At 43.2% G+C, this 13,467-nt stretch overlaps 1 protein-coding gene across 1 annotated transcript in view; it reads left to right on the forward strand.

Moving 5' to 3' along the window:
• NDUFAF5 (NADH:ubiquinone oxidoreductase complex assembly factor 5) overlaps window positions 1-13,192 on the forward strand; it is a 53,264-nt gene extending 40,072 nt beyond the window's left edge. Inside the window, exons 7-11 of the mRNA XM_040429976.1 lie at window positions 215-412; window positions 3,280-3,340; window positions 8,824-8,907; window positions 12,131-12,213; window positions 12,928-13,192. Coding sequence (XP_040285910.1) covers window positions 215-412; window positions 3,280-3,340; window positions 8,824-8,907; window positions 12,131-12,213; window positions 12,928-13,023 — 522 coding nt within the window. The 3' untranslated portion in view covers window positions 13,024-13,192. The remainder of the gene's footprint in view (window positions 1-214; window positions 413-3,279; window positions 3,341-8,823; window positions 8,908-12,130; window positions 12,214-12,927) is intronic.
• Window positions 13,193-13,467: the final 275 nt, after the last annotated feature.

Consider the following 13,467-nt stretch of genomic DNA (forward strand, 5'->3'; position numbering starts at 1 on the left):
AAAATGGAAAAAACACTGCATGTATCAATGTAATCGTAGTGACCCATAGCTTAACTATGTACGGGTCAGTGACTGTAATAACCTGCCCCGTCCATATCAGAGGTAGCAATAAACAGTAAGGGAGAGAGAGAGTAATTGGTATACCGGTATTTTTAGTTTTTGGTTTTTTTCCTGGTGGAGTGTTACCCGATAAATTCTCATTCATGTCTTCCAGATTTATCGGGTACTTAAGAACGATGGTGTATTCATTGGAGCCATGTTTGGCGGAGAGACACTATATGAGCTCCGCTGCTCGTTGCAGCTGGCAGAGATTGAAAGAGAAGGTGGGTTCTCTCCGCACGTGTCTCCATTCACTGCTGTAAATGACCTGGGGAACCTGATGGGGAGAGCCGGCTTCAGCATGTTAACTGTGGTAAGTAATAAGATTCCATAAACACCTGGACTACAGGCAAAGCTGGTACACTGTCTTAGGGGTTGCCTATGGGGTCTTTGTTGCCCATAGTAAACAATCCACATCTCTCCTTTATGAAGAACCGAATGTAAAATGAAAACTGCTCTGTGAATTGCTAGCAGTCTGCAGTAAGGGCACAGAGGGGTGTTAACCAGTTGGGTGGGTGTCCCTTCCCAGTCTTATAATGGCAGCACTGATTGGATAGAGTGAGTCTGTGAAGGTACACCCCCCCCCCCCCCAACTGGTTACCTCCCCTCTGTACCCTTACTGCAGACTGCTAGCAATTCATTCATAACTTCTAGTACAAATAATAAAGGAACGGCACATCATAGAGTCATAACTTATATATGTGCCAGAATTGTTATTACATGGGGAATGCATGAAGCCATTACAACAGGCATGTCTGGAGTGGAGAAAGGTGCTCTTTAAGATTTCACCTGAGAAGCAGCTGTAAATGAGTATAGGCCAGTGATGGCTAACCTCCGGCACTCCAGCTGCGGTGATACTCCCATCATGCTCCTTCCATTTCAATGGAGTTCTGAGAACATCTTGGGAGTTGTAGTTTTACCACAACTGGAGTGCCGGAGGTTAGCCATCACAGGTATAGGCTATAATACCTGCTATAGCCCAGGATCGGTACACGATCACAGGGAATTTATGATGCGACTTGAAAATTTGGGACTTTTCAGTTTTATGCCAATCTGACCTTTAAAAAAATGGGAGGGATGGGTTTCTTTAGCAACCTGACACATTTACTACAGTGCTCAAAAAAATAAAGGGAACACAAAAATAACACATCCTAGATCTGAGTTAATTAAATATTCTTCTGAAATACTTTGTTCTTTACATAGTTGAATGTGCTGACAACAAAATCACACAAAAATTTAAAAAAGGAAATCAAATTTTTCAACCCATGGAGGTCTGGATTTGGAGTCACCCTCAAAATCAAAGTGGAAAAACACTACAGGCTGATCCAACTTTGATGTAATGTCCTTAAAACAAGTCAAAATGAGGCTCCGTAGTGTGTGGCCTCCACGTGCCTGTATGACCTCCCTACAACGCCTGTGCATGCTCCTGATGAGGTGGCGGACGGTCTCCTGAGGGATCTCCTCCCAGACCTGGACTAAAGCATCTGCCAACTCCTGGACAGTCTGTGGTGCAACGTGACGTTGGTGGATTGAGCGAGACATGATGTCCCAGATGTGCTCAATTGGATTCAGGTCTGGGGAACGGGCGGGCCAGTCCATAGCATCAATGCCTTCGTCTTGCAGGAACTGCTGACACACTCCAGCCATATGAGGTCTAGCATTGTCTTGCATTAGGAGGAACCCAGGGCCAACCGCACCAGCATATGGTCTCACAAGGGGTCTGAGGATCTCATCTCAGTACCTAATGGCAGTCAGGCTACCTCTGGCGAGCACATGGAGGGCTGTACGGCCCTCCAAAGAAATGCCACCCCACACCATTACTGACCCAATGCCAAACCGGTCATGCTGGAGGATGTTGCAGGCAGCAGAACGTTCTCCACGGCGTCTCCAGACTCGTCACGTCTGTCACATGTGCTCAGTGTGAACCTGCTTTCATCTGTGAAGAGCACAGGGCGCCAGTGGCGAATTTGCCAATCTTGGTGTTCTCTGGCAAATGCCAAACGTTCTGCACGGTGTTGGGCTGTAAGCACAACCCCACCTGTGGACGTCGGGCCCTCATATCACCCTCATGGAGTCTGTTTCTGACTGTTTGAGCAGACACATGCATATTTGTGGCCTGCTGGAGGTCATTTTGCAGGGCTCTGGCAGTGCTCCTCCTGTTCCTCCTTGCACAAAGGCAGAGGTAGCGGTCCTGCTGCTGGGTTGTTGCCCTCCTACGGCCTCCTCCACATCTCCTGATGTACTGGCCTGTCTCCTGGTAGCGCCTCCATGCTCTGGACACTACGCTGACAGACACAGCAAACCTTCTTGCCACAGCTCGCATTGATGTGCCATCCTGGATAAGCTGCACTACCTGAGCCACTTGTGTGGGTTGTAGACTCCGTCTCATGCTACCACTAGAGTGAAAGCACTGCCAGCATTCAAAAGTGACCAAAACATCAGCCAGGAAGCATAGGAACTGAGAAGTGGTCTGTGGTCACCACCTGCAGAACCACTCCTTTATTGGGGGTGTCTTGCTAATTGCCTATAATTTCCACCTGTTGTCTCTCCCATTTGCACAACAGCATGTGAAATTGATTGTCACTCAGTGTTGCTTCCTAAGTGGACAGTTTGATTTCACAGAAGTGTGATTGACTTGGAGTTACATTGTGTTGTTTAAGTGTTCCCTTTATTTTTTTGAGCAGTGTATAATGGAAGTTAGAGCACCAGTCTGTGCCATCAACTAGCTGGCGTCGATTTGCTCCTCAGTGACACAGACGTTCCCTGGCTGTAGCAGAGACTATTGCTGGGGTTCCAGGGGGTTATCCATCGGTATTTGGAGACAGGGGGAGAGAATTTTGCCTTTTTGTTCATATCTGTGCAGGTGAACATAAAAGGGTTTAGCGAGGGTCTGACTTCATCTGACCGAACGAGTACATGTTTCACGGCTATTAAATTCCATCTGCTCCGTGCCATTCATTTTATAGACAACCAGTAGCTGCTGATGGCACTCCTATAAAGTCATATTGCTCATTGGCACTGGCCATCTCTTTTTAACCCTGGGGCACCCAGTCCATAACTCATGAAAGCCATGCCGTGTCACTGTGTGATATATTGCCTGTTAAAAGATATGAGAATGCCCAGTCATTCAGTCTAAGCCTCCGTGTCCTGTAATGTAAGGTAATCTTCCTCTCTGTGCAGGATACGGAAGAAATTCGGGTTCACTATCCTGGAATGTTTGAGCTGATGAAAGATTTACAAGGTAAGTACATATTTTGTTATATTATGTATGTATAACGTTAGTGTTTTTATTATTAATTAATATGGTACTAAATAGTTGTCACAAATGGAACGGAAGCTGCATAAACAGCGTAGAAAAACAAGTTCTTACGGAAACAGACTAGCGTGCTGTGCTATGCTATTTGCTTGGCTCCCATTCATTGCAAAGCGAGCTACAAAAACAGCAGAGCACCAGGCCGCTAAGGAATTTCCCTGGTTGACCGCCTGGGCCCAGCGTTTAGATGCCGGTTTTATTAATCCCTTGCGCTGGTGGTGGTTCCGCCACAGTTATGTTGAGGCGCCGACTTCTACATAACTTCGGCGCATCCACCGCCGGTCTAAATGTAAGACCGCTTCCTTGCTGGCTTAAATTTTTGACCATTTTCTACGCCTAAAACAGGCATAGAAAATAAAAAATGAGATGGGCCTGCCAGCTTGTCCCCTTCCCTGCCCACCCCATGCCCCCTTTTTTAGACCTGGCGTGAGCGGGGCGAAGGCGCAGATTGCAGCAAGTATGCAACAGATATGCACCAGAAAACTGGTGTATATATCACTTAGTACATGACACCCTACTATGTCTTCAGTGCTGATGTTGGTGCTATATCTCTTTTTATATATATATATATATATATATACGTAGAAAAAGGGCAGCACTCCAATAGATAAAATATCAAAAAACTTTATTTACCCATAAGGCTGTAGCGACGTTTCGGCTCTAACACAGGAGCCTTCCTCAAGCCTTGAGGAAGGCTCCTGTGTTAGAGCCGAAACGTCGCTACAGCTTTATGGGTAAATAAAGTTTTTTGATATTTTATCTATTGGAGTGCTGCCCTTTTTCTACGTCTGCATCATTGGATTGGCTTGTATCCACATTGGGCTTTTTTGCACCCTTCATTCCCTTTTTTCTGTGACGGTGCTGCCATCTTTTTTCTTTTTCTTTTTTTATATATATATATATATATATATATCAGGAAATAAATAAATTATGAGATGACCTAGTTTGAAGGGAACTGTTCTGTGACAGATCCATTTTAATGTTTCACTTCACATTTTGTTATTTTCTTAAGTGATGCTGCTAATAGAAGTGCACTGCAGTAAAAAAAGGACTTTCCCCCATAGTTAACAAGACCTATGCTTTTTGCTCATCTATTCATAGAACATTATTCCAGAGATCAATTCATCTAGATAAGCCTTCATGGTCACTCAGTAGGATAGGTGTCTGATCAGTAAGGGTCCGACCACTGGGATACCCCCTGATCTGTGCCCCCACTTCAGTGGTGCAGTGGTTGATTGTGAACACTGCTGCACCATTCAGATGGAGCTTGGATCAGCAGGTCGAGCATGTGCACTGACACTCCGTCCATCTCTTTGGGGCCTGTTGAAAATACAGTGAGTTGAAAATGTGCTCACAATGTGTTCAAGTGTTTTCCACATTTTTTTCATGTTACAGCCACTAACTTAAAGGGGTATTCCCATCACAGACAATGGGGGCATATCGCTAGGATATGCCCCCATTGTTTGATAGGTGCAGGTCCCGCCTACAATGAGAACGGAGCCGGGAAATGAACGGAGGGCGCACTGCGCATGCGCAGCCGCCCTCTATTCATTTCTATGGGGCCGCACTGGCTCTGCTATTTCCATCTGCCCCATAGAAATGAATAGAAGCAGGGGCCGCGCGGTGCGCTCCCATTCACTTCTATGGGAGCAGCGCTTGGTGGTGGACGGACCTCGGGAAATCCGGGGTCCTCCAGCCACAGCTCTCCCGGCTCCTCTGTCGTGGTAGGTGTGAGTATCACACAATGGGGGCATATCCTAGCAATATGCCCCCATTGTCTGTGATGGGAATACCCCTTTAAATGGATTTATTATTATTGGAATTTTATGTGATACACCAACACAAATTAGCAAGTATGAGTTAAGTGAAAAGAAAATGATACATGGTTTTTAAAATATTTAGTAAATAGAAATCTGAGTCAATACATCTGCAATTATAGCTGAAAGTCTATTGGGGTATGTCTCTACCAGCTTTGCACATCTAGAGGTTGCAAAATAGCTTAAGTTCAGTCAGATTGGATGGAGAGCGTCTCTGAACAGCAATTTTCAAGTCTTGCCATGGATTTGCAGTGGGATGGTGTATTCAGGGTGATGTGCAGTGTTGGGTTTCTGCCAAAGATAGCATTTTGCATTTAGGCCAGAAAGTTAACAGGTGGTCTTCTCTGACCGGTGCACCTGCTTCCACATGTTTGCTGTGTCCCCTGCATGGCTTGTAGCAAACTGTAAAAGGGACTTCTTATGGCTTGCCACTCTTCCATAAAGGCCAGATTTGTGGAGTACATGACTTGTATTTGTCCTGTGGACAGATTCTCCCACCTGAGCTGTGGATCACTGCAGCCCCACCAGAGTGACCATGGGCCTCTACTAATTAGTGCTCTACTTGTCTGGGCTGTCATTTTAGGTGGATGGCCATGTCTTTTTGCTGGGGATTGCCGTTAGCAGCGGATCACATGCGGAGGAATTGCTCCCCCGGTTATAAACGTGTTTGGGGGTTTTGAGTGCTTTCTCTTTATATGTATGGAATGTGCCATTGCGTAATGCTGGTAACATTCTAGAGCACCTGGTTGCCCGTGTCACATGGCTTGTTATAGGTGGGGCTTGCAGCCTTATTCCTTCTCCCACTGCATGAGTGATCTCACTATGGAGGCATGTGGGAGCTTGGCTGTGAGTTTGATCTTAGCACCTCTCAGACCGTGTTCACACACCTTAGGTAGTCTAGTGGTAGGAACCCATGCCACACTGAGATACCTTGACGGTGGTGCAAAAGGGCTCCTTTGTGTTCCTGACTGGAATACATTGGCTAAAGTCTCAGTTTTTAACATCAGGCTGAGTGATTAGCCAGTGTTGTCAGTTGCATATCATTGTGGCACACCGCGACGCCTGGCCGTTCAGACAGTCACTGCGCCTGCGCCGAATACAGGCGCAGGCGCGAGAATAAGGCCGATGGATGAGATGGAGGCTGGCAATCTAGAGATGGGCGGGCTTGACGGACGAGTGGGGCGGAATACAGGGTGAGTAGACGGAGCCTCTAGGTGCTGAAAAGACGCCCCCATAGCACCTAGGGGCTCATTTGCATATCAATAAAAGTTGTTTTTTTAGTGTAACGGCTGCACACAAAGGTCTTACAATAGCATGGTTAGGTAGAGCAGACACTAGCAGATCGCTAGTGTCTGACAGCTAATTAGGTCCAAATGAGGTGGTAGAAACCCTTTAAAGGGAGTCTGTCGCCTCCATATGGCCATATACAGCGCTTACATGGTTCTGCTTTGCCTTCTTTTCACTTTACTCCTCCCCAGCCTCTTCCTTTGCCCTATTGATGAGGCAAGAGACTTGGAGGGCGGGTAGAGACTGGGGAGGAGTAAAGTGAAAAGAAGGCAGGGCAGCCTGGGCACCTACACACTGAACGCCGCCCCTGGGCACTTGCGAGTGCTCATTTGCATATGAATTAAACTTTGTTTTTCCTGCTTGTGCAAGTCTAAAGAAAAGAACAAAAGTACCGTTACAATCCTGTATAAGTGTGCTACAGAGCCATGTAAGCGCTGTATATGGCCATATGGAGGTGACCGACTCCCTTTAACTAATATTTAGTTGTATAACCCCTGTTTCTGAGAACTGCTGTACATCTGTGTTGCATGGAGTCAACCAACTTCTGGCACCTGTGAACAGGTATTCCAGCCCAGGATGATGGGACTACATTTCACAATTCTTCTCTATTTCTTGGTTTTGCCTCAGAAACTGCATTTTCGATGTCCCCCCACAAGTTTCCTATTAGATTAAGATCCGGGGATTGGGCTGACCACTCCATAATGTCAATCTTGTTGGTCTGGAACCAAGATGCTGCACGTTTACTGGTGTGTTTGGGGTCGTTGTCTTGTTGGAACACCCATTTCAAGGACATTTCCTCTTCAGCATAAGGCAGCATGACCTCTTCAAGTATTCTGATGTATTCAAACTGATCCATGATCCCTGGTATGCGATAAATAGGCCCAACACCTTAGTATGAGAAAAAGCCCCATATCATGATGCTTGCGCCACCATGCTTCTGTCTTCACAGTGTACTGTGGCTTGAATTCAGTGTTTGGGGGTCGTCAGACAAACTGTCTCCGGCCACTAGACCCAAAAAGAACAATCTTACTTTCATCAGTCCACAAAATGTCTCTTTAGCCCAGTCAATTGTAACCTCTTCAGCACATGTCTTTTTTTCAACAGTGGGACTTTGCGGGGGCTTCTTGCAGATAGCTTGGCTTCACATAGGTGTCTTCTAATTGTAACAGTACTCACAGGTAACTTTAGACCTTCTTTGATCTTCCTGGAGCTGATTGTTGGCCGAGTCCTTGCCATTTTGGCTATTCTTCTATCCATTCGAATGGTAGTTTTTCACTTTCTTCCACGTCTTTCAGGTTTTGGTTGCCATTTTAAAGCATTTGCGATCATTTTAGCTGAGCAGCCTATCATTTTCTGCACTTCTTTATATGTTTTCCCCTCTCCAATCAACTTTTTAATCAAGGTACGCTGTTCTTCTGAACAATGTCTGGAACGACCCATTTTCCTCAGAATTTCAGAGAGAAATGCACTGTAACCAGCATGTACAACATTTGCTGCCTTCCTTCCTTAAATAAGGGCAATAATTGCCACCTGTTTTTCAAAGAATGAATGACCTCACTCATTGAACTCCACACTGCTATTATTTTGAACATGCCCCTTTCAACTAGTGATTCAATTACACAGAATCAGCAGCATGCATGTTATGACTGTTGGGTCTGTTGGATTTCTATTACTCTACTACACCTGCTAGTAAATTATTTGCCATGTAGAAATATCATTTCTACCAAAGACAGTGATTTGATCAGGTTAGTGATGTCTGACTGCTATTATTTTGAACACAACTGTATGTATAGGTTTGCAGTTGTGCCATACTCCTTCCATTTTCGGATGATGGATTGAATAGTGCTCCATGAGATGTTCAAAACTTGGGATATTTTTTTTTTTTATAACCTAACCCTGCTTTACAGTTCTCCACCACTTTATCCATGACTTGTCTAGTGTGTTCCTTGGTTTTCATGATGCTGTTTGATTACTAATGTTCACCAACAAACCTCTGAGGCCTTCACAGAACAGCTGTAGTTATGCTGAGAATAAATTACACAAAGGTGGACTCTATTTACTAATTGGGTTACTTCTGAAGGCAATTGGTCACACTGTATTTTATTTAGGGATATCAGAGTACAGGGGGCTGAATACAAATGCACGCCATACTTTTTGGAATTTGTATTTATTAAACACATTGAAAACCATGTATAATTTTCTTTTCACTTTACACATACAAGTATTTAGTGTGGAATTTCTGTTAGATAGCCCACATCCATGTGCAGGTAGCCTTGAAGTCTTTTTTTCTGCATATTTATCTTCTAGGTATGGGTGAGAGCAACTGTGCTTGGAACAGGAGATGCCTTCTGCACAGAGATTCAATGCTAGCAGCTGCAACCATATACCAAGGTAACCTGCTGTTCTTGTACAGTTTAATCAAAATATTTTATTTCTGGTTTTCAACAGTTTTTGTAAAAGGCAGAGCACTTTAACCCTGGTAATCAGCGCATCGGGGTTCTGAATCTCTTTTGTGTTCTCAACAGAATGAATACAGACTTCTTCAAAAGCTTTGTCAGAAATTTTGTATGTTATTTTCCTATATGGCCCTAATAAAATAAACCTGGATTTATCAGCTTTTCAGGGTTTTTTGCAAAAATGTAGATAATACAGAAAAGTACTTATGTATGCGTGAATGCTCATATGATGATGCCTCAAAAGATTAGCAGTGCTCTGTGCAGCACAGTTGTTTTCATGCTGCTAAGGCTTGCGGTGGTTGGGATTACCGTATGCATGCAGTTCCCCTTATTGTTTCCCTCACAGACATTGCCTCTATTTAAATTTACTGAAGCACCAAAGGCCGGCATGAATCCCCATAAAATATCAAATATTTCCTTATATATCCAAAATTAAAAAACAGATTAACATATACTTTGGCAGATTTACATCTTTATAGTTATGACATGCAGGTAGATGAAGAAACACACTATGGTTGACGCGTTTCACAGCTATTTCCAGTCCTTACACATAACCAGCAATTTTATTTGGATTGGTGATGGCCCTCCTTGTGGATGTCCAGCACTACAGGGTGAAGGGAAAGGGCAGATAAACCCAATTCAGACTATGGGGCATCTATAGACAGTAGATTCATAATAGAGGGAGGTCTGATATCCTTATGATAGTAAAATAAGAATTAGCTCCCTTATTAGTTAACCCCCTTAAGGACCAAGCTTTTTCTCATCATATTTCAAGAGCCACTGCTTTCTTTTGTTTCCCTTTTTTCTGTGGAATGATTTTTTTAAGTATTTTTCAGTTATGTACTTTTTGATTCTACCATTTTGAGTTGTATGTTGTTTGTAATCTTTTTCACAGCATCCACCGGGCAGGTTAAATACTTTGCTTTGTTACTGACCCAGCAATACCTATTATGTGAACTTTATTATGTCAATTATGTTAACACTAGTATAATACACTGTAATATGTGTGTATTGCATTGTATTATATGCCTGTCAGTAAAAGACTGTATAGTGGATTGGTCGGCACTCCTGATTGATGCGGTGGTGCTCAGTGGTACAAAAATCGGATTAAGTGTATCAGAACCACGGCACTCAAAAAGGTTTCATTCAATCGCAGTAATTTATTAGCTCCATCCAGTGAAATGATATACTAATGGCCATTTGTATATAATTTCACTGGATGAAGTTAATAAATTACTATGATGGAATTAAACATTTTTGAGTGCCGTGGTTCTAATACACTTTGTCAGTAAAAGACTGACCTGCATTCTATTAAGCCCTTTCTCTGTCAGTGTCTAATAGGAGTACTTAGATGGTAGCCATAGAGCCATTGTTTGTCCCTGGGCTACCATTGCAAGACCTAGCCACCTCAGAGTTGTGTCAAGGAGTGGGGCAATGGAAGTATCAAACCCCTTGCTATTGACTGCAACATTGAAGTGGTTTAATTGCGGGATCAGAGCTATATGTAATCTTGGCCATACCACAGCTTGCTCATGTACCTGTGCCATTCCATGGTTGTAACTGTAAATGATGGCATATCAGTATGATTGTTGGGAGGTGAACTGCTCAGACTCCCATGATCCTTCAAATAAAGCAGCACTAGTAAAGTGCTACAAACAGTGGCGTAACTAGAGTTACGCCCCAGTGCAAACTTTGGATCGCCCCCCCTTCCCAATTTATACAAAGAGGCGGCAATTTTTTTTTACACTAAACCCAATGCATGGCTACACTCTACACTCACCCTGTCCTAACTAATAAAATCTGGTCCTACCTCACCCAGGGTGTCGCTGGCGTCGACGTGATGTCCACTGGATCCAGAACAAGGTCCCTGTGGTGATAGAGAAAAAAAGAATAATCGGATAAGCAAGGGATGGTGACTGTGCTGGCCTGTAAGACTGAGCCATGCCAATGTATAGTAGGGTAATCTAGGACATTTCCCCTAAGTGCTACCACACAGTACTAATGCACATAGTGTTTTACCGTACACCGCTGTGCTCAGATCCACACCCATCATAGGGTGAGATTTAAGCACCAGTCTTGATATTCCCTGCGCTGCTGAAAAATGTGCCTAATTTATGACAAGGTGCACGCCTTGTCATACATTAGGCGCTTCCTCCAACAGTCCGTGCGCCTAACCAGAAATCTACAACAACTCCGAGCTGCAGTAGATTTCTGGCTTCATTTACACCAGAAAATTGACGTAAATGAAGATAAATTTGTCTAGGCGACTGGCCACGTCCACTCCCTGCCTGTGCCATGCCGCCTTTCAGAAAAGTGAGAGATGGGACAACACCTGTGACTTTTTAACGCCACTTTTTAAGCGCAAAGGAGATGATAAATCTCTCCATAATGTTTTGGCATTACCTAGACATGACATGCCATTATACAGTATAGTGGGAATATCCCACTGCTATTATAATTTCATTTAAAATACAAATCTAGGGAAATAAACCAACCAATATTTATGTGAAATAAAGAAGAACATTTGAATAGAATTGATATTATTCAAAGAAAAAACATATATTACACATCGAAAAGTGTACCTACAGTTATGATTTGCAGGAGGCTTCTTCCTTCAAGCTTTCACTGTCCCAGCTGCATCACTTACCAGTCATATTTTAACTTGCGGTGGTATACAGGACCTTAATCCTAACTGGAGGTGCGTGTCTATCATGTCTAGTGAATTGCACCAGATTTTACACTTCACCCAAGAGCCCCCTTGATCTCTGTACTTTCAGGCCCCTTTCAACCCAGAAATGTAACCACTCAGCCAATCATTGGTCACAGTGGTAGTTGCTTAAGCCAGAGATTGACTAAATGGTCAAGTTTTTTCATGATGAAAGGGACCAGGAGTTACCGGAGTGGGGGAAATCGGTCACCTAAGTATTCCTTTTTTCAAAAAAAAAAAATCTGCATTCTGAAGATAACTGACAGGTCTTCTTTAAACTAATGTCAGAAGGATTGGCCTGATCAGTGAGTGAATATTCCCCAAACAAGCACCAGCAGATCTGCTGCAGTCCAGATGACTCATCTCTGATGGAAAGAAATCAGCCTGTACTTCATCATCCTTTGATCCACTCAACAAATGTGTCTCTAATATAAATGTCCTTATTTTGTAGAGATGTATGGAGAGGAGGATGGCTCCGTACCAGCCACATTTCAGATCTACTATATGATTGGGTGGAAGCCTCATGAATCACAGGTAATACGCTGAGACTTATTATAAATGGTCTCCTGTTGCTGTTATAAACCCAGGAAAATTTTATTATCACACGAAAGCAGTTATTACTAGTATTATTTATTTCTTGTGAATTGTATAGAACCAACATAGGGACCCTATGGTGTTCACAATCTCTGTGTTATGCACATACTGTACACACTAGGACCATTCTTCCAAGGAGCAAATATAATTGGTATGTATTTTTTGGAGTTTGGAAGGAAGCTGGAGAACCCATAAAATACCTACAAAAACACACGGAGAACATACAAACTCCATGCACATATTGTCGTTGGTCTGATTCGAACCCAGGACACCAGGAGTGCTAGACAACAATGCTAACCATTGAGCCACCAGGCTGCTGTTACATAATGAAGAACACTGTCACAATCCCATACAATTGATTACAAAATGCTAAACATTTCCCCAATGTCTGTGCCAGTCATTACTATATCAACCTGGAAACGAATACTCGGTCAGGTTGCACTATTCTGATTGCTACTATTATTAAACAGCTGCAACATTTATCACACTTTATATTAAATTCATTTAATGTTTTTCAGTCCGGAAAACAGCCTCACATCCATTACCTGTAGTGCCTCCGATGAGCTCGTGTAGTGATTCAATTTAGCAGTGCTCCACAAGAAAATTGCTAACAGTCCTGAAACATTTTTTTTCTCTCTCATTTCGTACTTTCAGGCAAAGCCAGCCAAGAGAGGCTCCGCCACAATGTCATTTGGAGAACTGGAAAAAGTAAATGAAATTTTATCGAAACCTAAAAAAGATGACGCCTAAAAACGCACACTTTTCACCATAGATTTGTCTCAGCGGAGTCACTTAGATGAGTTTTCTAATAAATGTTATATACGTCATCGACGTTGGTTATATTCTTGTATGTCCGCCCTGTAAGAGAATGGATGTGTGTTGAATAGCAAAAACAATACACAGCTCGGTTTTCATTGCAGCAAGCATTACTTCATCCATCGTCCTCTATTTGTATTTTATTTTACTCACTTGGGGCGAGTTCACATCACCATTTATTTTTCAATTCTTCTGATCCATCAGAAGAACAGAAAAATAAAGGAAAAAACGGATCCTGTTTAAAAAAAAAAAAAAAGATCCTGAGCATCAATGATTTATGCATTTGGCATCTGTTTGAGCCATTTCCGTCTGAGATGCATTATTTTAGACCCAAAAAAAAGTCCTGCATGCAACTTGTCCTAGTTTAGGCCCCTTTAC

Source organism: Bufo bufo, chromosome 4 (genome assembly GCF_905171765.1).
Source record: "Bufo bufo chromosome 4, aBufBuf1.1, whole genome shotgun sequence".
NCBI lineage: Eukaryota > Metazoa > Chordata > Amphibia > Anura > Bufonidae > Bufo > Bufo bufo.